The following is a 25,253-nucleotide window of genomic DNA, read 5'->3' as shown; positions in this document are numbered from 1 at the left end:
CGCAAGCATAATGATGAATCAATCCATGGCAATACCTATGGGGCTAGGCTTGTATAGCATGACCGTAACGACCAAAATGACATGAAAAAACCAAACAAGGACATTATCAATTCTCATAGTCCATCAAACCGGAACAGAATAAGGCATTTCTGAATAACCCTTGACAATGGAAAATGGCCTCAAACCAAAGATGCGATTCGCATGGCTGGGCTCGTTATCTAGCACTTCAGTTGAGTGTTTCTGCTACTTATACCGTTCAACAATATCCCTTTTCTCTTTCTCTCTGCTCTGTAAGAAATGTGATTGCTTTTTCCACCAACTCATACTGCATGCTTGGTTACAAACAAGCGGAATGAAGGCATTGCGTGATGCACTGAAAGCGGATGCAAAGAGTTACAGAAGAAAAGTTAATCTGAACTTACGTGATGTTAAAGAAGAAGAATCATCCAACTGTAATCAGTTTTTCTACTTAATAGAAATCTCGTTATCTCCACCCAAAAACAAATTTTAATTTTTCACACAGACAAGTGATTAACAGATCATGCAGGTTCAATAAACAGAATGGTTTCTGAGTCGCTGCAGCTCCAATGTAAGCTAAGCTTAAGTTTCGCAAAGTCTGGGGAGGTAGTTTTCGCTTAAGAAACTCCTAGGGTTGAGAGATTTTAAATATCGTAAGAAAGTAAACAAAAGAGAAAAGACTTTCGTTGAAAGGCTACAAATACTCCATGATTTTTACGATTTAATTTGATTTGCGTGACGTGTTTGTTAGGGTGTGCGTGTTCAACTACGGAAACAGGGTCAACTGAGCAGACCTCAAGAAGTCAGAGATCTTATCAGAATATCAAACAAAATAACCGCAAATGAGGCCGTAAGTGTTTATGCAACGGAAAATAGGACCCAAATAATGAATTTTTTTTAGTGTTTCATATCAACTCACGATAAGTAACGAAGTGGCTCTGGACTCTAGCGACTAACTTTTGGGATTAATTTCTTGTGCCCTCTAAAAGAATTTTAGATTTCTCGTGCATGCCGTTTTCGTTTAAAAAGCTCTGAGGTGAAAAATTTTCGCGTAAACTGTTTCCCGAATGGTTCGGAAACCATTCTGTTACGGCACTGATATATTTTCTGTGTATGTTTATATTCTTTCGTAAAACATGCCGTATTTTATGCTAACTTCTCCGGCCAACTCTTTCCAAGGAAGACTCTTCTATGATATGTCTTTTGTCGAAAAGTACAGGAACTTTCCGTACGCTCTCTGCAAGTTTTTTTTTCCCGAAATGGCGGAAGAAGTCGACGCCATTGTGCCGTGGTGGAATGGAACCAATGGAACCTGTGAACTACGCCATTGAGGTAGTTCACACGTGTAACTCCTTACATTTGCGTTTGCATTTGCATCGCGCGTGTGAACCAGGTTTAATTATTACGTGATAACAAGGCCAAGAGAGACTACAAGTGCTATAGTGCTTACGCCAAGCAAAAAAAAAAGAAAAAAAAGAAAAAAAAGCAACAGCGGAAGAGCAGGACTTAAAAAATTATTAAAAAAGAGAGAAAAAAATTGATACGAAAAGCTCATTAGACAACGTGACCCTAAATGCTTTATTGAAACGCGACCAAGAAGCATTATAAGTGAGGAAGAACAGCGGAAGAGCAGGACTTGCAAAATTACACAGGAAGGACTCGTGGCGAAAACATAACTTCACGCTTAGATTGTATAAGAAAATCGTTAATATGGTAGGTGCTATGGAAACCAAAGTACCTGTTCCCATACCTTGCCCCTCGAAGATTAACGATAAAGATACAATTTTAAACTTACCCAGCTCCCCTTCGTCAGCTGCGCTTGGTGCCTCTGTGCTGCTGATGCTTCCTCGACCTAACATCAGTGACGTAGTGGAAGCCAGATCAGGAAAGATACCAGACTTATCTGAAAATGCCTTGTAGCTCTGAAAGTGCACAAACGACCTGGGAAAAAGGAACAAAATAGGGCTTAAAGAGACTGAAATTTTCCATGGTGATAAAGCAACAAAGGGTACTGCTCCTTGTCCCACCCCACCCCCAAGCATTTCGTCAGGTTTCCCAGAGGAGTCACATATATCCAATCATTTACATCACAGCCTGGGATGGGTTGGATTGTGTTGAGAGACGTGTCACGGAAAAGCATCATACCCAAGACCACAACACAATGACCAAGCCAGTTGCTTATACCCAAGCAATTAATCCTGAGTTCAAGGCTGACCATTAGCTATTTCGACTCCCAAGCTGAACAACACGCAGGTGGATCTTTCACCGGTAACTATAATAATACCTTGTCAGTACTTCTGAACTCTTAATCAAAACGTTTATGGAGGTGACAAGAGAGGTAAGCCCCGTCAGCTCTGCTTTCAGTTTCTCTTCACTATCAGGAGCACTGCTATCTGTTCTGAGGTAATTCAGGTAGTGTGGCAAAATGGCAGACAGTACCACCTGCGAACAAAATTTTCTTTTTTCAATGAACGGTTAAGGAAAGTTTCCGACCCTGCGAGAATCTCATAAGAGAAGTTTGTCTTTTAGCCTGAGGTGAAAGCCAGAGCTTCTTACGAAGTCAGTTGCATGAGGGAAGTACTGCTACACCTCCCTGTAAAGGATGCTGGTCCATTGCAGTTTTACCTTGGCCACGAGAGGCAGACGCAAACTCAGTTGCAACTGCTATTTACAAGCGTTCAGCCAACCTATTAGACAGATACTGTAGAGCGCAATTCGATTGAGTGTTGTTAACCCAAAACCGACCAAGAACATCACAACATCCAATAAGAAAAAACGGAGAACATTACAAGAAGGCGACAAGAATGTAAAAACAAGCTACCTGCTCGAAGCTGGGAAATCATATGTGACAAGGTTTTCTAAACAAATCATACAACGAACTAAAGCAACATTAAAGCAAATCCAGATTACTTTCGACTCTCAATTGGAAATTCCTCTATCAGCCATAAATGACTACCCAAAAACAAAAACAATCCAGAAGAAAGACATACCACCATTTGTACAGCTCTCTTTGATTCCGGCGCGAAATTCACTACGGTAACGCACAGGCGGACTGCGGTGTCAATTTGACTAACACCAGGAGGGTCATTTGACGATTCGTAACATGAATCCTGCGACATAAAAAAATAGAAACTATTAGCTTAGCTAAAAATAACTAATGATCACCGGCTGGCTAGCACGCGTTCTGGTAAAGACAGCGAAAATTGGCCACGTTTGATGCGCTTGGATGCGAAACGAGAAAACTGGGTTTAATGACATTAAGGTTTGCAGGTCACAGAAGAAATATCATGGAACAAACTATTTTGGATGGGCGAGCTACTTCTTTGCTAAGATCTTCAAATAATCAACACTTCAAATTATGGCTAACTCTATTCAGTATCTGAAAAATGAAAAAAAGTCACCAAAAGGGAGACTATTAACAATTTCTCACCATTGGTTTCAGCGGCTTCTCGGCTCGCACCAGGTCTAACACCTCAAGACTGTCAGGTGACGGTTTGTCTAATGACGTCAGCAGATTAAACAGACATTTGGGAGGGATCTGCGTTGGAGGACACGCAAATGTTACATATAGAGATCAAGGCTCAAGAGAGTCACAATGAAAAGTGGATTGAGGAAATTTTTCAGTTCCTGATAACTTGAAAAAAAAGTGTGCTGTGCAAACCACATAATTATAATCTCCCGCATTAAAATTTCCTTTTGCAACGTCCTGAGATTCTGACTAAAGACAACTTGGTGTTTGGTAACATGGTTCATCGTTTTGGGAAACTTACTTTGCCAGAAAGATCTTCATCATCTGCTTCATCCTCATTTGCATCGGACCTCGTCTCTACAAGAAGTATCGGTGCTACACTGGCAAAGAGCTGCGATGAAGAAGATAAGAAAAACTGATTGGTCCTCTTTCTCAATATCGCTAGGGCAACCTTTAAATCGTTAGGGAAGAATTCGTCTAAACGAGCTTCTCAACCAGTTAAAACACCATCGACAACATAGAGAATTCAAGAATTCAAGTTCCGCAGAAAGCGACCGTAAACTGAATTGAATGAAAAGGGTTGTATTGACTCGCAAGGAGAAAACCAATAACATTATGGGAGCTTTGTGTACGCGGTAGATTAAGAAGAGGTTTGTCGCTAACAGAACTGCACTTATGCTGGATTGTGGCAAGACTCGATATAACTCACCTGTAGCAGACACGGCTTTTGGTGCAAAATGTAGAACTGCTTCATCGCAAACTGAGAATGATAAAAACCAATGGAATCACTTAATTAGATTGAGGAATTACAATTATTTACAATGTTGAAGTCTGATATAACACGAAGACTTTATTCACTGTAATCGTTGTTGTTGTTTTTTGTGCTTGAAATTCTTCTTCAAGAGCTGGAGGGTGGATGAGGTGCTCGTGAAAAATTACCGTAGAGAAGTGTAATGTGCTTCCTTAAAACTTAACGCCCCGCCAATCTAATTCAACAATTTCATATACCTCTTTCAGATCAGAACTTGTGTATCCCAAGAGACATAAGAAACTTTTACCCAATCTCGGTCTGGAACGGTTGATTCTAAACCAGATGTCGGACCAAAAGCTTTTTCAAATCTATATAACCCTTGCAAAAGAGTCATCTTCCCTCCCCGGATGATCCAAATGATGATGCTTTTTTAAAGGTTAAAGGAAGATAGCAATTTATCACCAACCTCAATAGCAGTGGTGACCATTTCATTAGACTGGTGATGTGAATAGACTTGAAGAAGTGAAGGAAATATGTGCTGATACCTAAAATAAGATATATTTGAAATCAACGCCACGGAAAGGACAAGTCTTGTACAGGGCATTACCGCGAAGAGGGGCGTATCATTTACAAAAATAGGCGCACACTCCAACTCAGATTATCAAATCCACCATCCATTCACTCATTTAGTTGGCGCATGCTAACCTATTTGCAATCTTCAAACTGTTCAGTGTGACTGAAATCGATTTTTTAAATTTTTACTATACATAATTAAACAGTTGTTCAAAAGAGTCTTCCAAAACATCATTTCGCCAAGCGCAATTCTAATTATCCAATTTGTGACAAGATCGGGAGACCAAACATTTTGCGCATCGAGACATTTTGCGCATCGTTGGGGTTTGTCTCCCAAATACTCTTCTCTGCTTTGCCGCTTACGAGAGGTAAACAGCAGAATTAATGACAGTCAGGAAAGGCCGACGATGGATAACAAAAACAGACTTAATTTCCTAAGATATGCAAACCAGGGAACAAATAATTCCTTACCCATCACTAGCAAATATGTGACTAAAGTGAACGGCAATGTTTATCAAAGACGCCAAGCAAAGTCGCAGCATGGCACCGTCTTCACAGTGAAGCAAAATGGCGCCATTAATAACGTTCAGAAAGAGATTCAGGTCTGCAGAACTCCACGGAAAATCCGTGTACATGGACTGAAAGAGTGACGTTATCAGCTGAAAACAGAACAATGCCTTGGGTTAGTCATGAAATATCCATCTCGCTTTCTAACGTGGGCAACAGAGAACTGCTGACAGTGAAAAAGATGTACTGACTATTGATTTCTGAGCTAACAAGTTTCGCCAGTGATGTGAAGCGCTCGAAAGCTTTTGTAGACCCCAAGACTGTTTTATTGCTTTTAAAGACCACAAAATGATAAGTGCTCTCATGTGGGTCACTCCTTTCTACGTCGACCGCTGAAGTTGTAAACCAAAGCTAGTCACAGTGGGCATCCAAAGATCAATTCCTATCACTTACGTGTATATCACTGAATTTAATCACTATCTGTCTTACCTCGACCCACACACTTTTATGAATCACATCAAGGGCGGCAAGTTCCTGAAATGAAAATAAACACATTTGTCTGTATTTTCTCAACATAAAGAGCAATCAACAATGACATAAATGTTACATGAGAATGTCTATGCTATGCGGTTTCCGTAAAATTCTAACTTGACTGCATTCGTTTCAGCGTTTCCTGAGCAAAAAAAAAAAAAAAGAACGCGGTAGCGTTACGTTCCTCTCCAACCGATACAAACAGCCAAGAGGGTTAGGGCTAAGAAATAATTTTCCACAATTAAAGCTCACATATGAATGGGTTCTCCTTAAAGAGAAAATAAGAGGAAAGTGTTTTGGAGAAGTCTCCAAGTTTTCTCTATACGTCCTGCCGGCCAGTGGAGTACAATGTTGATTGGTACTAGGAACTGTCCAGGAAACCTCACGAAGAGTCCGGGGAAAGAAGTGGAAGGGGGGGGGGAAAGGGGGTAAAATTACATGGGCCCGCATCCCACTATCCCACTCCAGGGGGCGGAGTATACACCCGGTCGCTTAAAGCAACAAGAACGAAGATAAGTTCAGGCAGTACAGGCCACTTGGCACGTTGCACCCACGGTTTCACTTTTAACAAACGTTATTGCCCTCCAAGGCGTCTGGAGTTCAAAGTGGATTAGACTTTACAATGATATGTGTTCTTACTGATCCCTTGGTGCCACCAGCATAAAGAGAAAAATCACAATCAAGAGCTTTTCGTGGAAATGAGATTTGACGACTAAACTCTCCGTGAAGAAAAGAGATGTGTTTCTGTTAAAAAAAAGAAAATAAAAAAAAGAGAGGATTAAGAACAATCACTCCCACATCGTGTTAAATCGTCCATATGTTTGGCATTCCCTTTCTTTTTTCAATGAAAAGCAGACATGCAAAATATCTCCCTCTAAACCATTGTTATGTAATGTTGATGTCCACTATTGCTATAAAGGAGAATGGGACTGGGGAGGAGGAAGGACGGATAGATAACAAGAGAAAACTAGGAACGAGTGTTCGATGGTACAGTGGTTAATAAAAATACTTCTCCAGCATGTGTTCCCTGATATTTGTTGAAGGCTGTAATTACGTTGTCGTTACCTGATTGGGTAACGCGTTAAGTATGGATGACGACAGAAGGACTCGTCCAATCTCAGCGATCTTGTTTGTAAACGCCTACGAAAAAGAATAGACGGGAGTCTAGGTTAGAGTGAAGTAAGAATGGAGGAAAGGTGATAGAGAAGGAATTAGATTGCATCATATAAATATTCTTGGACAGATGTCAAAAAAGTGTTAAGTTCTTTAGAGGATTTTACCCTCAACCAGTGGGAGTATGAGATGGGATTCTTTACCGAATAAACTGCAAAGAACTTCCTGGAAAACGGGGCTTTGTAGTTGTTTCAAATCTGTTAGAAGCGGATAATCGTTACGGACCGGTGTAAAACGTTCTAAAAATTGCGTCATATTTGAAAAAAAATTGAACTATGCTTAACAGTGACCAGGACGAGACTTCGGTTATTAGAGTTTCATTTTAACCAGACATTTATTTTCAATTTGTCCGGAAATCAATTTGATTACATCTGCTATCTTCATTTTAGTTCATGACCTTAGAGCATTTTCCCTTTCAAGCTGTAAGGGTGTACCTGTGCCTGTCTCTCATCGACCGACTATTGTGATGAGTATTTCAAGCAAATGAGCAAATGATTGTAATTCCGTTCCTGTACCTGTGATTGTCTTTTGTTAAACGCCAATTCTTGATCTAAAAAGTCCAACATCAACATGGGACTTGGAAATCCCTTGCGGTGAGTGTACACATCTCGTACGTGGTCTCTCTCCTCGAGTATCTGATCTGAAAGGAATTACATCAATTATTAGGCGAATATTTCCCCTGGCTCCAAAGCCTGACCTCGCTGTCCTGTTCAGGAAAAGAAACAAAGCCATTTTTCCGTAGCTTACCGATGCTGACTTTTCGCCGAGGAAGCGGCTTGGACAGATATCTCGGGGTGATTAATTTGTCCAAACCATCCTTTTTATTTAAACATATATTTAATTGTCTTCCTAAAAGCACCTGAACAATTTAAGCACCACTGAATATTTATGTTTATGCATTTACAGTCGCTTCAAGTTGCATAAAGTTGGGATATAAATGACGATGAGTTAAGCTTTAAAAATAATGTCTCTTGTCTTCCTCTACGCATCAAAACAGCCTCACAAGTGAAGAGCAAAAAGTAACGTTCAGTTTCATTTTTCCGTTTGCTAAACTCAGAATTCTGGTTACACCGAATCATAGAAGGATTCTTTGAGACAATGACACCTTGCTAGAGACAAGGCAAACCTAGCGGTGAAAGATGTCGAGAAATGTAATTTCACTTTAAAGAACATCAAATCTCTGAAGGACTTTCTTTTTAGATCGACAGCGAAAAATTCATTTGATAGTCAAACAAACACTCTGGGGAGTTACATAAGGCAAGAATGGTGACGATATTAAAAGATTGCACCTTACTACGAGTTGTGAATCCCGAAAAGTACTTCTTACCTGATTTCTTGTCAATGAGATACAACTCTTTCCCTTCACTGCCAGAGTCTTGGTACCGTGACTTAAACGCTTCTAGGACATTGCCAAATGTCATTTCCTAGTAATACATATTTTGTAAGTTGTGATTGTTTGCATGCCCCCAAAGGCATTATCTTAAATAGGAAAAAATTGCTGATTTCAAGTTAAAATCCGGTTTTCATTTAATACTTTTTCCACATCATACATAAAATTGAACTAATTGGAAATCGTAAGACTGAAAAGTTATTACATATCTTACATCATGAACGGGAACTGTTTCTTTGGTTTTCTCCTGGTCTTTCTCCTCTTCATCGTTTTCTTGATCGGGAAGAATCACGCAAAGTTTCTGGAAGAAACATAAATTAAAAAGAAATTTCGATATAAAATGAAAGAGTAAAACAAACAAAGAAGGGAACTCTTGCTCTCGCAACAAAATCACAAACATATACAGACTTCTTTCTATATGCTGAAGGCGTAGTGAAGAAAAAATTCATTCCGGCACTATCTAAGTAATAATGTGTTACTGACCGAGCACGAGGGCCGTTCAGTGGAATATTGGCCCGAGGTCGTGACAATGAGGACCGAGCACAGCGAAGTTCGCACAAAACGACCGAAGGCCATCATTCCCACGTAAGGTTCGAAAAAGGAAGGTTAGTAAGTAGCTCACCATAATTATGGCACTCCCATCAAATTTATTTCACTTAATTTGCTGGCTTTCGCGATCAAAAATGCACGGCTTATGACCGTTTCCGTGAAAACAGTCCGTATGGCAAAAGTTCGACCAAGTAAGAACCAATCAGAACGTTCAGATTTACCGTAGGACTAACGTGCCATATATTAACCCTTTAACCCCTAAGAGTGATTAGCATCTAATTTCTCCTTACAATATCATCCCTTAATCATACATAAGGTCACGAGAATAATGTAAATGATCAACAAGTACAGGAGCTTTTGATTGTTCAACAAATTCTCCTTCTCAGCACCTTAGGAAATTTATAGAGAACAGTATGGAGACTATGTATACTGATCTTAGGGTGTAAAGGGTTGAAGGCTGATACATGCTCTCTTCTCTTGAAAGTGAATGGATCCGTGTTTCATGCGATAATACGATCCCTTTAATTCACAACCTTATAACCTAGAGTTGACGTTTATTTTACCATTGTTTATAGGATTTGAATACCACAAAAAAACAAACAAACAAACACACAGAAACAAAAACAAAAACAAGACATCTGTCAGTTTAATAACCAAACAATGTATTACCTTGGCGCCAGGAACGTTCGAGCTGATACGTAAGGCATTCTGTTTGAAAAAAAAAAATACATAGGAAATGTTACAAAAAAAAGTTGTGGAGGACACTTGAAGTCAATTTTAGGGCCTGGCCATCGTTAACACTGCTTGAAGCTGGTTATGAAGTGTCCTTCAATCTGTTAACTTAATTATCATCTCAATATTGGATAATGAGAGCCTATTACCAGATGCTCAAGTCCAACTTCTTTTCGGTAAAACTTCAGAGTTACCGAAGCATCATTTTATCATTCATTGGCCACTTAACGTTCATATTTATACAAACGAAACAGAATGATAGGACGAGGAGACCTCCTAGAAACCACTTTAGGATAATTACTACGAAAAAAAAACTGTACCAGAAAAGCAAATCAAATGAACACAAAAATCATGTTTCTCAACGGAATTCTTGTTTTTCATTACTTAAAGAAGGGCTGGGTTCAAGTATTAATGATATTTTGTTACCTCTCGTAAATTTGAACATGTATGGCATACTTGCCTGTCATTTTTTTTTCTGAACTTTTTCATTGTTATTTAACTGCAGAACCTGCATTTGTTGGATGTATTTTCAAATGAAGCGTTAGACTGTATCTAATTTTGACATCACTCAAATGAGACCATTCAAACCTAACATATGAAAAGCGAGTCAAGAAAAATTGGCTTGCGTGATCTCAAAAAACCCACGTAACGCCCTGTCTGACTGAAAAGTAATAATCAATCAACTCACATCGCAATGTTCTTTCCGTAGACACTGCTTGAGATCTTTGAACAAAAATCCCCGCACGCTTGGCACTGCCTGTGGAGTAAAATGGAGTGAACCTCAAGCCTTGTAATCCCGAGATCTCAGAGCTAACTTATCCAACGATAAGTTTAGAACTTTGGGAAACATCAGGGGAGCATCCCCTAAATAATCACTTCCTAACGATCATGCTTATCCAAATTCTTCACCGGCTCTTTGTGGTGTACTATGAAGTAAACACTTGACTCTCACAAATGAATAAAGGGGTAAGTTTCTAAAGAAACTGTGGTGCTGCGTCGGTGGGAGAGTATAGCAGGTAATTTAGTGTTAACAACTGGGTTGAAAACGTAAATTAGCCACCGTAAAAGGTAAAAAAGCTGACGTTTCGAGCGTTAGCCCTTCGTCCAATCGCTCTGACGAAGGGCTAACGCTCGAAACGTCAGCTTTTTTACCCTTTACGGTGGCTAATTTACGTTTTCAACCCAGTTGTTAACACTAAATTACCTACTTGACTCTCACAGTCGGGTAAGAATGCGGGTATTTGTCCTGGTAGGTGTGGGTACTCTGTGTTTTGTAACAGCTCAAAGGGGTTTCGCAAGAATATTTACTAAAAAGCACTACTGAGAATAAATCTGTGTCGAAAATGCAAAAAAAAATCGAACGAAGTAAACACTTAAAACACTTTGGAATCTCAAATCATGATCAGTATCCTAATTTCACACGTATTTTCTCAAGGAAAGAACAAAATTGATGTGGTTTCTAAAAATAACATCTGCATCTTTTTATCGTGACAATTTTATGCCTCAAACCTGCCAGAGCAGCGACAACACCAAGGCAAGCGAATCCTGGGAACCAGGCTTGTTAGTTCTTGCATAATACATGGCAACACCGATCTGTTAAGAGACAGACTGCATGTTATACAAAGGTAAAGACAATAAGTTCTGACTTGTACAACGATACAGACAATATAGAGTAATCAGAGACCTACACCCCCCGTTCATGGGATACTGTTCATAGTTGGTTTGGGCTGCACACTGGTGAAGATGTTGACCATCATGGTTTCCTAAGCTTTTTCAAGGGGACCAAGGGCACGAATCCAGCTTTTCGATCTTTAAACTCCAAATAAATAGAAAAAGAAAGGGAACTAAGATGTATCATTCGAGTTGAATTTTACCAAATCTGGACTTCAGCTCAGATGCGAAGCTTAGCTCCGCGGAAATAAAACGTAATTCAATAGCAAACCAAGAAGTCCAAACGCATTCAAACTCGACACTACCATGATCCATTACTAACCAGATTGTTTATAAGAAATCTAGACGATGCTTGTGGCAGCTCTGTGATGTAAAGAAGCAGCTTCCTTAGAAGAGAGATGTGTTCCTCCTGATTCAAAAAAATCAAATAACGTTTGTGAACACGGGGGAAACATTAACTTGTCGCATTAAAGTGTGACAGAGCGGTAATAGCGTCGAACTTGCAATACAGAGGTCTAGGGTTCGAGTTCCTCTTTGTTCACCTGATGGATGTAGTTCTGGATAGTCCTAAGTTCAACTCCTTGACATTGATTGTAACTTTCCAACGCATTTGCCCACTGACACCAAAGACTTAGAAACGTACTTTGTTTGATTTACATTATTTGTTTGACTTTATTAAATAAGGGTTACAGGTTTACCAGTGTTCCCACTACTGCTAAGTGGTACCCTGTTTAACAAAAATTTTGTTGAGGAAGAAAACCTCATACTGTAACTGTGCAAAGAAACAAAAACGCATCAAAAATTAACTAAGATGAAATAAGTGGGCATGGAAAGAAAGACAACAAAGCAAGCAGTCCAACGAACCTGTTTGTCCCTCTTAGTCACTTGTTCCAAAATAATTCTAAAGAAAAGAACTGGATCATCCACTAAGCACCTCCAAACCAGACGACGGGCGACTTCCATCACTGCGGATGAAACACAGGAGTTGAGAATGATGTAACCCAGTTTACGCCCCCTAACCCACAAAAGTACTTCCGAGCTCGAACCCTGACCAGGTCTCTGCGTTGTGTTCTTGGCTGTGATACTCTATTTTCACAGAACCTATCTCCATCCCAGAGTATAGGAAGGTAACAGCGAATTGAAAGTGAATCTTAGAAAATGCTGGGTCGAACCCGGAACTATTCAGTTGCAGTCAAGCTCACTGACTTCTGTGCTACAGCGTGAACCAAACCGATGATGAACTTAAGTTCACTTAACACTTCTTTTGACGATCAATTCACCATCTTCATTACTACCCTCTGCAACAAACTTATTCACTAACCAGCTATTTTGTCACTATCCACTAGTACGTCATCCATCATTTTGATGATGTCAGGAATGGCTGATGACACAGCTTGCGGCCATAACTCAGCTTCTACTTGTTGACTTTCACCTTTAATAGTAAAAATAAAATGAGGAAAACAGAAATATCGACATTTCAACCTGAAGGATATAAGGATATAAGTGAAAAATTCCACTGAAAATAAACTCTCTGTTTTCCTAAATACTAGAGACGCTTGGTGTTCTGTTTTGTCATTGCTTTGATTTCGTTTCTTTTATCCGGTTCCATGTTGATGTTGCAAGGTTGTCTTAAGGAGAAGATACACTGCGCGCCCACTTGGCAAGGAGGCTGAAATCCACTGTATCATATCAGCACGTAAACACCAAGCCAAGGCGTGCTTGTCAACCTGTAGTGCGGGCATAATCACAGCCTCTGAAGTCCCCAAACATCTCTTGGTTGAGGCACTCTCTCAGCTAAACTGTCATTGTCCGCTGTGCCATTTTCCAACCATAAGAGCTAAGACAGGCAGAGTAACGCTGACACAAAATGAGCAATCTCTGGGAATAACCTCTGGTACACTATCCGGATTTTGTCTACTCTGTGAGAGCACCATTCTTGTTGTTCAACCATTCGAAGAAATATGAATTTTAATACCTACACTGACTTTTAAGCACTTGTTCCAAAACAAGCATGCATTTTAGTTTGTAAAACACTAAACAAATAAATAAAAAAAAGTGGAGAGAGTACCGAAGAGACATGATACGTATGTTCTATAAGCTCAAACCTCCATCTTCTCCCGTCACATCTTGTGAGTTTCCTGTCCCTTCCAAGTGGTAATGCCAAACGTCCATGCGAGAATCCTTCTCTATTGAAATCCACAGCAGCAAGAAAAAACAAAGCACATGGCGATTTGCGTAAATCTTATTTCATGATTTATAATCGTGCCGTACAAGTGATTTTACTGTGCTTAAGCCAGTGCTGGTGCCAGTGTGACTGCCAATGATTGTGTCTACATTAGAGCTCGTGATACTGCCATCGTGGTGAACGTAACTCGGTACGGGTACCACCAATGATGGTGCCAGTGTTGGTACTCTTGATGGTGTCAATTTAGGAATAAAAAGCCACCATAATTGCTATAAAAGTGCTAAAATTGGGGTTCCTCATGATGCTATAATGCTTATAAGAAGCTAATACTGGTGCGACCTTAATTGCCAATGCCAGCGCTTATAATGGAGTTTGTAATACAGCTATTACAATTAACATAAGCCAGAGCAGGTGCCATCTGGGTTGCCAATGTTTGCGCCACTACTGGTGCTCCTGATTGTGCTATGGGAATGATGTTTGGCCAATGCTGATGCCAGCTCAATTAAAAACACTGCAGCTGATATTCATGCTCTTGATGTCAATTTCGTGGAACATTATGTTCATTGCGAGAAAGTATCAAGAAGGCTTATTTTTTAATTACAAAAATAAGAGAATACCGCAGCTCTACACTTTGGTATGTTTGCATATTTACTTTAATACGCGTGTTGCCTTTTGTTTGCAATTTTTTAGTTTAATGTGCATAATGAATTGCAATCCTGCGTGCCAGTGATTGTGCCGTGCTCACGGAAGTCAGAGTGCTATCACTGTTACTACTGGTATTATTACGGCAATTTGATTTTGTTAGCTAACACATTGTTGTCCCAGAACAGTAAAATGGACAGATGCTACTATGTATTTACTATTCTCAGGTTGACAGAATTAATTAAACAGCTTAAGAATGCAAACGCAACCTTTTGGAGATTTATCATTATGCACAAGGTGTATGCTTCTTATTAACACTTTAAACACGTTTGCGTACTTTAACTGTAGGTGATTCACATATTTCGAAACAACATTTTCGGACTCATTGCGTGCTATTGCCGATCTACTGCCTTTTAGGTTCTAACCTTGTCACGAGTGATGCCCTTATAATAAACAAGTGCATGTTCCTATGGAAAGATGACTTTTCTCGAAGCAAGTGGAAACCCTGTCGCCTTCAAATTCACACTATTCAACTGTCTGACGAACCTGTCTAACTCATAACACAATTGAAGGTAATATGAACGTTTGGGTAACAAGGGCTTGTTGGAGGTTGTGAAACGCCCGTTTGGGATGTTATGTTGCTTGGTATGTCACATAAGGAAGGACAGGGCATCTGTTTCATATTGTGCAAAGATCGGACAACGGCTAGTTCATTTTAGACTTTATTTTACGATAAATTCAAGAGAGGACAACCGCAGCTGCGAATAAAATACAGCCGTGGCCAGCAACTTAGGACATTCTCGATACTTGTATATCACTAAAAGATCAAATCTCACAGTAACTTTAAGCCAAACTTCCAAGGTGGAGTAATAACATACAGGTCGTGTCCTCCAAGCTCCAACCAAATACAGATATATAGGACTTTGGAAAAATCAATAAATTCTCAATTCAAAAAAATACTGCAGATTTAAAGGCTCTACAATTAGCTTTGTTTATCTAACCTTAACTTCAAAGGCTAAAGATTAACCCTGGCATTGACACAGAGGGATGGTCATCTCTGCCATGGCTTATCACAATCCAAGCTCTTTTTTGCAGACACAACGAGGTATCCTGTGCTGAAACAGGTGGAACAAACACTGAAGTAACTCACCTTTTTCATCCTCTGAAACATTTACACCAACTGTTGTCTCCATTGACACCGGAATAGCTCGCAATAAGAACTCAGATCGCTCTTGTTGCTTCTTCAAATCGCTGCTATTGTCGCGGATCTTTCTCTTATCTCGGTTCTTTTTGTCCTGCTGCTCTTCCAGGATGAGACTTGCATCCCAAGGGCAGTCAGGAGGGTGACTTGAAGGCATACCAACGGCAGGGGAGGGGAGGGTGAAGTCAACTTTAGGTGGCGGAACCTTTAATGGAAAAGAATAAAAATGAGAAATATATACTCCACTGTAAGTGTGTAAGAATGACCCTCCTCCCCCTCCCCTCAGCATTTCTTCTGAACGTTGACTAATCAAAAACTCGACACAATGACTTCGTACAGAACACTAACAAAAACCCAAGAAGGATTCGTCGCTTCCCGAAAAAAAAGGGATACATCCGAACCTTAAGAATCAGTCTTGCTCCTTCCTCAAGTCTAGGCCAAGCATGGTACCTGGATTGCCACAAAACCTCAAATCTACAATTGAAGGAGAAATAAACAAATGAAAGTCAAGGAAACTCCCTAAAACATGGCAGCAACTCTCAACCCAGAGAACAATTTTCCTTGTATCTAACATTTGCAAGAAGTATTTTTTCACACGTATTCGACAATTTATGTCGAATAAATAATTACTCGTAAAGGAGTGGTAGGGAATCCTTCTACAAAAGAGGTCCAGACTTCTCACATCCTTAATTCACAGACAAGAATTTGAGTGCTACGCTCGACGAGTCTGCTTGAAGTTTATAAAAGTGTCTGATCAGTCTCTTGGCTAAGACAAAACGCTGCGTCATACCAGCCGAGAAGCATTTTTTTCGCACGCATTTGACAATTTTTATTGCAACAGAGAAAGTTTGGAAAATTGTCCAAAGCAGACAAATCAAACGGTGGTTGTACGATCAAATCTAGCGCTCCAGAGATATGCACGCCGTTGAAGTGGCATGCACCGACGGTTTTATTAGGCAATATCAGTAGGTAAAGTGAGATAAACATTTACCTAAAGTAGTAAACAATATTACACAAAATGTCCCTTCACTGCATTTGGTTTGTTTTTCCTGTTCTGGCAACTTATACAATGTAGGTTATTTTTGCATGTAGATCGTCAATAGGCGACTTTTAAAATCATAAAGCTTGGAGCTCGAAATGAACGTCGGCAAATGGGCCTTTCAGCTGATCTCCTGGCCGTAAGTGTAGCAATTCTTACCCACCTCTGGAGAGACTTGACTCTTTCATTGGCATCAGTACAAGTCAGTTCTTTGTGTAGCATCTGCTCCACCGTGTCCTGCAGACGTATTCCAGTCAAAAGAAAGACTGAAGCTATATAATGTAACACAAAATAAAAATACTTAAATATCAGCAGCTATATGTGTTTGTTGGAAAATTTATCCTACATATTTCGAGTCAATAATTTTGGAATAAATAGGTTCATCATCGAAACCGTTACTATTTTTTTCATACCTGTAAAAACTGAAAACTTGTGATCCTTTGATCTTAATTAAGTTTTTATTTTTAAACATATTTGCGCTAGAGGACCGCTTTAACTGTCGAAAATTTAAGGGGTTAGGAACAAGAAATTCAAACAAGCAAAGTCCTTGAAGTGCAGGAAAAATTTAAATTTGGCATCTGATTTGTTTAGAAAGTTGCAATAATTTTTTTTATCGACTAATCACGGAGCGAAGTAAATAATAACAAATCCTGAATTTCTTCCGCGACTTAAATGAAAAATGAAAAAGAACGGAATCATTTTGATCAGTATTCAACACCTTACCAGCAGAGGATACCAGTTGTTGATCGTCATCAAGCAACAGTTCCCAGACTACAGGCAAGGTATCCATCAGGTGGCTTTTTTCGATGACTGTACCCGCCTTGGCAATTACTGAGAATGGACAATGAGTCAAACTTGCGAGCTGAAATAAAACAACAAAATAGAACTCAACAATGATGACTCACACTCCACATCAGTAAACAGTAAAGTTTAACAAAAGGAAAATCTGCCAACAAAAAGTGAAAAGCCGAATTCAAAATAGGGTTCCAAGAATTACTGTGCATCTTGGATTTCCTTTTAACTACATTTAAATTTGGAAAAGATCAGTTTAATGATTTCTTTTAAGAAAAACCAAAGGTATTAATTGTGTTTGGCAAAACAAATCGTGAAACGTGTCTTAATTTTGGTATGAGTGAGGGAAAAGTAAAAAAAAAAAAAAAATCCAACCCTCTATGCCTCGTCCTTACAGAGAAGTCTTCTACGATTCCCCTGAAATCATGAAGTCAAGAAACCGTGACCTGAAAACTACCCACGTTACCTTTCGGGGTTATTGCGTGCACTTTTTACGCTTTTTTTTCCGACCAATCTCAAAACAACTATAAATTAACAATGAAAAGTTACATGAAATTCCGCATGAGTTTAAAAGTTTCTTTCCCTGCAACTCTAGCTCTCAAGCACTAAAATGCTCTGTGGGAGTCTACTCTGTTAACTTACGCTTGATGATATATATTGTATCATTTCTGTGTCCTCCTTTTCCTTCTTAGTCGCCTGTTCCACAGAACCAACTTGCGGTGCACTGATCAGCGGACTGCCATGAATGCCATGCGCTCTGCCAGGCTGCTTGTCGGAAGCTTTGTCGTTCTTGTTCAAAGTGCTGTAAACTGCCTTCAGTGATTTCACCATCCGTGTGCAGCTTCGGCTTTGCCGCTGGTGACAATTAACAGGACAAACTCCTTGGTGATCACACAGGAACGCGGTTGAGCTGTTCAGCTGAATCACGGCATTTAACCAGGGTAAATTCAGAGTTAGATCTTCATCGTCCGACTCGTCATCGTCGTCAAACATCGTCGCGTCCACACTGAGATGCTTAGCGTCACACTTGGTGGATTTTGATCTGAACCTCACCGACTCACCCTCCCCTCCGATCCCACCACGCTTGGCTATCCGCTTCGCTGTCTTAGGTGAGTTCTGAATACTGACCCGTGGGAAGTACAAACTGTGGCGATTCCGCGTTCGGTCTACACTATCGCGTCTTTCTTTCTTTCCTTCTTGATCTGTGTCTGGGTTGTTAGCGTTCGTATCAGTCCCTGAGACTGTAATCATGGGTGGTTCTTGCAAGGTTCGACTTGGACTGGAGGGGAAATCAGTCTGTAAAGAAGACTGACTCCAAGCACTGGCTCGCCGTATTCGTTCTCCTCCTCCACCAATGATACTACTCAAACGACGCTGATGCATTTCGGGAGAAAATGCCATAGACCGTCGATGACTTGTCACACTCTGGCGTCTCCTTTGAATATTATAACGATGTAAGGGTCTACCTGCAGGTTTGCTGACCGAGTAAAGACCATGGCTTTCCCGTAAGAAGGCTGTGATTTCCAGCAGGAGTTGGCAGGCGATCATCAACAGAGGGTAAGGACACACTTTCACTGAATCATTCAAAGTGGCTGAAAAGAAACAAAACGTGCAGAGTATGTTACATGTAGGTGGAAACTTAGGGATATTGACGTCTTTATCCGCAGTGCAAATATATGACTTTCATATATTCACAGCCATTATCAACTGAGTTGATAACGTAAATTGGCCACCGCTAGGAGTTTCGAAGCTGAAATAATCAAAATCAGTACAAATCTTAAACAACTTCAAGGGACTAACAAAAACTACCACCCTTTGAGTTTCTGAAATTAAGAGAAAATGCATAGAAAGATTGAAAAGTTATTAACTATCGTAATGTACTATCATAAACTTGTTGTCGCTCAAGAAAACATCAACCACCAAAATCTTCAAATCGTGAAATTTATCATGTTCAGCTAAAAGATTGACAATACACAAAACTTCCATCAAAAATAAGTATGTTGAATGGTAAGTGTGCATGCACATATAATTATATATGATATGGAGCTTTCCATATCCCCATACATTGCCTTTAAATTCAGAGAAACAGCCACACAGTTTGGCCCGGCGGGCCTCCTGTGAAAGAGTAAACTTGTATTTATATTACGTTTCAGTTCGTAAAAATATGATTTTAATTGTAAGTTATTGCTGCAAACCTTCGTCCAGGAAGTCTTCCTCCATTTCATCCATGTCTGTAAGGACAGTCTTCCCACCCTCTTCGTCGATGGACGGCAGCAAATGTCTCCTCTTTTTTGCCAACACCTGCTCCAGTTTCTTGCCCAAAGCAACACCCCATTCACGGAACAGGACACCAGCTTCGTGCATGGCAACGAGGTTACGGCGCTGAGCGAACATGAATGGTGTGGCAGAAGTTGATGAGACTCCACCTCGACGATGAGCAAGAGATGGAAGACTGCCTCGTAACCACTGCGGCCATTCGCCTTGGTTGCATCTATGAACAAGGACGCAACACTCCAACAAGAGACATGCTCTAGCCACAGCTGGTGCTTCCTAAAGAGTAATTGTTAGGGGATCTTTAACACTGGCGCAGTTATGAATGACTTCCCCTGAAAATCTTACACTACTAATGTTTTGTTTGATAACATAATAATAATTCTCATCACTTGTCTGCTTGATATTGTATTGATATTGGATGGAGAAATTCTGTTTTGGTCACTCGTGGAAGTTAAAGGGTTAACGGTTGCTTTAGTGGCAGTGATAAAACCTTCAAGGTTATTTTTACTACGACAGGCTCGGATTTTGGAAAGTTAGTGGGAACCAATAGATAATTATTTCCAGGAAGTGGGCAGAGGATCCTCTCCTCTTTTTTTTTTTGGGGGGGGGGGGGGGGATAGGGAGACACATGGATTTCATGGGGAACGGAGAAGGGATCAGTCGTCACCAACAGAATATGAGGGGGAGCCTACAGAACATTGACTGACACAACCAAAATCCTCTGACCCGACCCCCCCCCCTCCCCTACCCTTCCCCAAGACGATAAATAATGACCTGCCCCTTCGTGATTTCAATACCCGCTCCTAATGCAGTGCATTTTAATGACATGGCTAATCCTGAACTCACCAAGTCCAGCATGGAAGCCAAAATCTTTGGATCTGGTATGGAACCCGGCTGACCACCATGAAGGAGAAATCGAAACCTGACCATACCAGACCTTAGTGCTTCCACATCGACAGGTTTAGTTTCAAACTCATGAACCACTATATCAATGGGCAGAGTAGGTTCACTCAACGTGGATGGCGTCGTGTCTCCTTTCTTCGTTATTGGGAAGATATCATCTAATTTCTTTCTACTAGGAGTCTTTGACTTGAGGAGCTTGCGTTTTAAGCTTGGCCGCTGTTCTGATGGAGTGTCTGGTGTGTCCAGCAAGTCTTCATCACTGTCATATTGAGTGCCCATAGCTTTTTGCCTCTTCCGGATGAATATCTACGTATTAAAAGTGAGATATGTTTTCATTTTGACCCGAGCGTGGGAGAAATAGAAAAATGTTAGGTCTCTACAAAGAATCGAATCTCAAAACCATGAACTCTACAACCACGCTACAGATAACTCTTAAGTCAGCTTGGCTATTTTCAAGTTCATTTGAAACACGCGTTTCGTGTTCTTGCTCGGATCAGCAATGTCGAAAACAAAGTGTGAGTAAAGACGTGTGAAATAAGAAAGAAGGTTAATTCAGAGCTGAAAAAGGTTTATCGTCTTGTCACGAGAGAGGAACAGAGAAAGAAAGGGTCAGCATCCTTTGCCTAAGTACCCCACAACAACTACAACAACTACCACGTACCGTGTAGTACTGTTATTTTTTTCAGGTTTTTTTCGGCGGATAGGCGATTTTTTTGTGTTTGTCGGAAGACAAACTTGCGGTTGAAAATAAGTGAAATTTCTGTAGGGACTTATTGTTGTCGTTAGCTAGTAAGTGATTATACGGAAATCTTTACGTTAAACCTTCATGTGTTCTTTTTAATGTTGGGAATAACACAATAGGTGACTCTAGCACCGTTGTTTTAGTCCAAATATACACACAAACCAACCTTTCTTTTACTTCTCGGAGACAACGCTGTCTCCGAAGGACTGGATTCCACAGCAGACGAAAACTTCAGACTTCGAGTTAGGCTGCCACTGCTATCAGCGCTCTCTGATGTGATCCGAACAAGCTTCTGTAAAAGAGTGCGCTTAGTTTTGTAAGTAGCAGTTCTTTCAACTTTCATCCTAGCCACTGATGTTTTCCTGACAGTCGACACTTTTTTAGTGGACGAATCTTGCGCAGGAGTTTTGCTTGCATCTGGCTGATCTTTCGATTCTTTGTAGGCTGAGTCCCGAAGTCCACTCAAGGCAACTTTCCAGAATATGTTTCCATACGATTCTTTTACAAACCTCAGAAGCTGCCGGAGTTCGCCATAAAAAGTCTAAAGTGAAATAAGGATATTTTTATGAAAAGTGTGAGTTTGGGAGTTAAGTATTTCAGTACCGCTACTACTGCTACTACCGATACTGCTACTACTACTGCTTCTGCTACTACTACTGCTTCTGCTATTAATCCTGGTACTACTCCTACTAGTTTTATTACTGCTGCTAATGCTGCTGCTGCTGCTGCTGCTACTGATACTTCTATAAGAGTGACCAAGACAGAATTTCTTCTTAAAACATCAATACAATATAAAGCAGACAAGTGATTAGGATAAAGAAAAATATCAATTAGGGGATTATAAGTTGACCCAACACCGAATTCTCCAAACTAATATCACGAGAACTGTATGACAGACAATAAGGAGAATCACTACTGTGATCTTGGGAGTTAGAGGGTCAAGGTTGCCTAAAGCTGACGTTTCGAATGTTAGCCCTTTGTCGGAGTGTTTCACTAACCCTTTTATTTAAAATGGTCGCTCCTAAGGATGAGTTTTACCTGATGTGAGAGATCTGGTTTAGTTAAACAACTCACCAAATTTTTCAGTTCAAGGAAGTTCATCTCAGCCACTCTGGTGAGCAGGATCTTAAAAATGCTGCCAATAATGACACCATTGACGCCTTCTGGCATAGAAAAAAGACTTTTCTTTCTCATCGGTTTGTCAGAGTTTGCGACAGGCATCATCTCATCATCAGATTGTTCTTGGTCTTCCTCGCAGAAGCCCAACAGGGCATGAAGGAAGTCCACCAAGTCTTCGTGAGGTTCTAATCTCGCATATTGCTGGAGCCACAATTTGAATGCAGCTTCTTCACTGCGAAGGAGTTGAGTCAGGAGCTTGTTTGTTGTGTTTCGAAGTCGATCACCAGAGTTCCCTCGGCAGCCATCTCCGCATCCTATAACGGAGATGAAGGATTAAAATTTAGTTTGCAGATGTACAGAAGCAACAGCTATTTAAAAAAAAGATTGGGCTTCAAAGAGTGTCTGTAATCGAACGAAAGAGGGCAATGCTTTTGAGAATGGAAGGATGGTGAATTCAAAGGCTCATTTCGTCGCTCTAGGGACCCTTTAATCTTAGCATGTCGACATTTCAAATGTGCTGCAAAAGTGCTAAAAGAAATGCTTAATCGATGGAATGGAAGAGAAAACCGCCTCGACAAGGAAAAAGTACAATTACGCTATTTTCCATTTTTTAACTAACTAGCCGATGAAATTTTTCCAAGCCCCTGTTCAATAACTTAATACAGTGACAAAGGAAGAAAAATAGCATTAATTTACCCAAAGGACATCCTAAGGCTTTGACGACACTGACTAGACATCCCATTGCTAGACTGAGGAAACTTGGAGGCCTTCCGTAGAAGCTAGCGCGCAGTCTACCAAGGATATTGTCGGAGTGAGGGCTTCGGAATCCCACAGCCTGTGTTTCAGCAACAGTACGATCATCGACCTCGATAGAACTCCCTCGTTTCTTGGACTTCTTGTTTTGATGAATCGTAACCAACTGCTGCAGAATGGTGAGAGTCATGTCACTGATTAATGCGGAAGGATTCTCGCGCGTGATGTTATACAGAGCTTGTAAGATCATTAGGGAACTCAGTCGGCCGTCAATAGTGATGTAATCAGCTGCACCTGGAAACACAAAGTACCGGTCGATTTTTGTGAGCGAATCGCGGTTGACAAATGTTCTTGGATTTTCACACAGACCTAGGAGTGCCAGGGCTTTTCTGTTTGTTGTTGCAATACTGGGAGGTTTAAGAAGCGGCTGGACCTCGCTCTCAACCGAGCTGCTGCTTGCGTGACTTGAATTTGTATGCTCTGAGAGACGCTTCAAAATTGCTTCATCCTTTATTTGGTCTGTTTTTGCTACGTCACCGGTTTGCACCAGTCCACCCTGGAATTCCTGGACTTCATTTTCATACGAAACCATGCTCTCAAAAGCTACATGATTACTCGATTCCTTACTTCTTGTATACATCAGAGAAGGATCCGGTTGAGCTTGTCCATCATAGTTTGGAGAGGCGCTATAGCAGGACTCTACACGGTCAGTTTGTAAAACCGTTTCTTTAGTAGAATTAACTGAAGAAACACTGGTAAGAACATCATTCAGACGTCCACTTTGAAGATCCCTTGCCTCGGAACTGGCTTCTAACGGATCACCACCGTGTTGCATACTGGTATCTCCAGTACCAACCAAGGGCACTTGAAGGGCATTTGATGGCTTAATGTAAACTTTGGTACTCTGAAATTTCCTAGTCTCGCAGACATCTTGAGAATCGTCATTGGCTATGGTCTTCTCCTCTTGCTGGGTCATGCCTCCAGTCGGTGAGGGTACGGCTGTCAACACTCGTCCCCCTGCTGCCCCCCCTGGGGATGATTGCACCCTTATTCTCAACCTTATGGAGCCTGTGCGCTCTATTCCGTGGGCTGCTGATCTTTCTTCATCAGAACCATCTGGAATCTTTAAAGTGCTCTGGTTATCCGACTGTGATTCTCCACTAGGATTGGTTGTTACACTTTGAGGAACTGTGAGTTGTACACTGTTAGTGACAATTGAAGACGCGTTGGGTGCACTTTGGCCTCCCAATCTTCCACTTTGCGCATTACCTTCTTTGTTGATCTTCTCCACTTCTGCTCCACCTGGTTTTACACTGTCTTTACCTTGGACTAAACTTCCTTCCCCACTGATGCCCGGATTTACAGTTAAAACTGTGGGCCCCTGAGCAGAAATTTCACTTCTGATCTCTCCTGATGCTCCGCTGCTTGTTGCTTGATCACAAAGGTTGAATTCTCTCTTGAGGTAAGCAGTGAGATAACGCAGTGCCCACATGACACCATTTTCATCCCAGCCAGTTGACAACAAGCACTTCAAAACAGCAACATCGAAAAAGGTGGCAGGTGAAAACTCTGAATTTGAGTCAGCTGATGTGCTCTGATCTGCAGAACTGGACTGACTTCCTTTTTCGTCATTTTCAGCGTGAGCATCTTTTGATATAACTTCACATGTAAATGGCGTTATCAATGGCTTCTCGTGTTTCCAAAGGGGTCCCCAAATGGCCACTCCATTTTCTAGTCTAAATGTCAAGTCGCTCTCTCGCATGTGGTACACATGAGGTGTGAGCTCATGCACAAACTGCTCAATGGTGGTCAGAGGATAGAGCAAGCTATCAGTGTCCACAACACAGCAAACACGAGGTCCTTCTAGCAAAATCCAGTGAAGTGTGAACAGGAGTTCACGTTCTGCGTTACCAAGTCTATCAATATTTCCCAGACGCCCCCTGTTTGAAAGAAGCAAGGAGCAGCACTGAAGGATGTAAGGCACTGATGACTGTATAAGGTGCCATCTGTTTATGCTCTTCACAGCACTGGCTAAACTGGGCTGTAGATCTTGAACTCGGTTTTCACAAATTATTCTCTCAAATGACTACAAAAAAGAGAAAAGAAAAGAAGTCAAAGGTTTTCACCTTAAAACATATGTTGCTCTTGACGATGTAAATAAAGATACTGGATTTTTTTCAGACTTTGCTTGCCTTTTTTTCAATTTTCACTATGGCAAAAATACACTATACCAGTTGTT

The 25,253-nt window shown here is 40.7% G+C and overlaps 1 protein-coding gene across 2 annotated transcripts in view; it reads right to left on the bottom strand.

The window, feature by feature from the left end:
* LOC131788433 (protein unc-80 homolog) overlaps positions 1–25,253 on the bottom strand; it is a 43,322-nt gene that overhangs the window by 14,456 nt on the left and 3,613 nt on the right. The window contains exons 3-33 of one of the 2 annotated variants that reach the window (XM_059105519.2): positions 22,958–25,100; positions 22,217–22,575; positions 21,309–21,683; positions 20,344–20,706; positions 19,419–19,773; positions 17,866–18,815; positions 17,155–17,293; positions 16,595–16,703; positions 15,794–15,866; positions 15,342–15,597; positions 13,470–13,550; positions 12,686–12,796; positions 12,229–12,329; positions 11,687–11,773; positions 11,203–11,286; positions 10,382–10,450; positions 9,631–9,669; positions 8,627–8,713; positions 8,350–8,446; positions 7,538–7,662; positions 6,915–6,989; positions 6,489–6,593; positions 5,808–5,852; positions 5,283–5,470; positions 4,705–4,783; positions 4,197–4,247; positions 3,789–3,878; positions 3,449–3,556; positions 3,009–3,128; positions 2,303–2,460; positions 1,814–1,959 (exon numbers count right to left, since the gene is read on the bottom strand). In XM_059105519.2, coding sequence (XP_058961502.2) covers positions 1,814–1,959; positions 2,303–2,460; positions 3,009–3,128; positions 3,449–3,556; positions 3,789–3,878; positions 4,197–4,247; positions 4,705–4,783; positions 5,283–5,470; positions 5,808–5,852; positions 6,489–6,593; positions 6,915–6,989; positions 7,538–7,662; positions 8,350–8,446; positions 8,627–8,713; positions 9,631–9,669; positions 10,382–10,450; positions 11,203–11,286; positions 11,687–11,773; positions 12,229–12,329; positions 12,686–12,796; positions 13,470–13,550; positions 15,342–15,597; positions 15,794–15,866; positions 16,595–16,703; positions 17,155–17,293; positions 17,866–18,815; positions 19,419–19,773; positions 20,344–20,706; positions 21,309–21,683; positions 22,217–22,575; positions 22,958–25,100 — 7,168 coding nt within the window. The remainder of the gene's footprint in view (positions 1–1,813; positions 1,960–2,302; positions 2,461–3,008; positions 3,129–3,448; positions 3,557–3,788; positions 3,879–4,196; positions 4,248–4,704; positions 4,784–5,282; positions 5,471–5,807; positions 5,853–6,488; positions 6,594–6,914; positions 6,990–7,537; positions 7,663–8,349; positions 8,447–8,626; positions 8,714–9,630; positions 9,670–10,381; positions 10,451–11,202; positions 11,287–11,686; positions 11,774–12,228; positions 12,330–12,685; positions 12,797–13,469; positions 13,551–15,341; positions 15,598–15,793; positions 15,867–16,594; positions 16,704–17,154; positions 17,294–17,865; positions 18,816–19,418; positions 19,774–20,343; positions 20,707–21,308; positions 21,684–22,216; positions 22,576–22,957; positions 25,101–25,253) is intronic. The other variant, XM_059105520.2, reaches the window with a different exon arrangement.

Source organism: Pocillopora verrucosa, chromosome 6 (genome assembly GCF_036669915.1).
Source record: "Pocillopora verrucosa isolate sample1 chromosome 6, ASM3666991v2, whole genome shotgun sequence".
NCBI lineage: Eukaryota > Metazoa > Cnidaria > Anthozoa > Scleractinia > Pocilloporidae > Pocillopora > Pocillopora verrucosa.
This window is presented reverse-complemented; position numbering and strand designations above follow the sequence as displayed.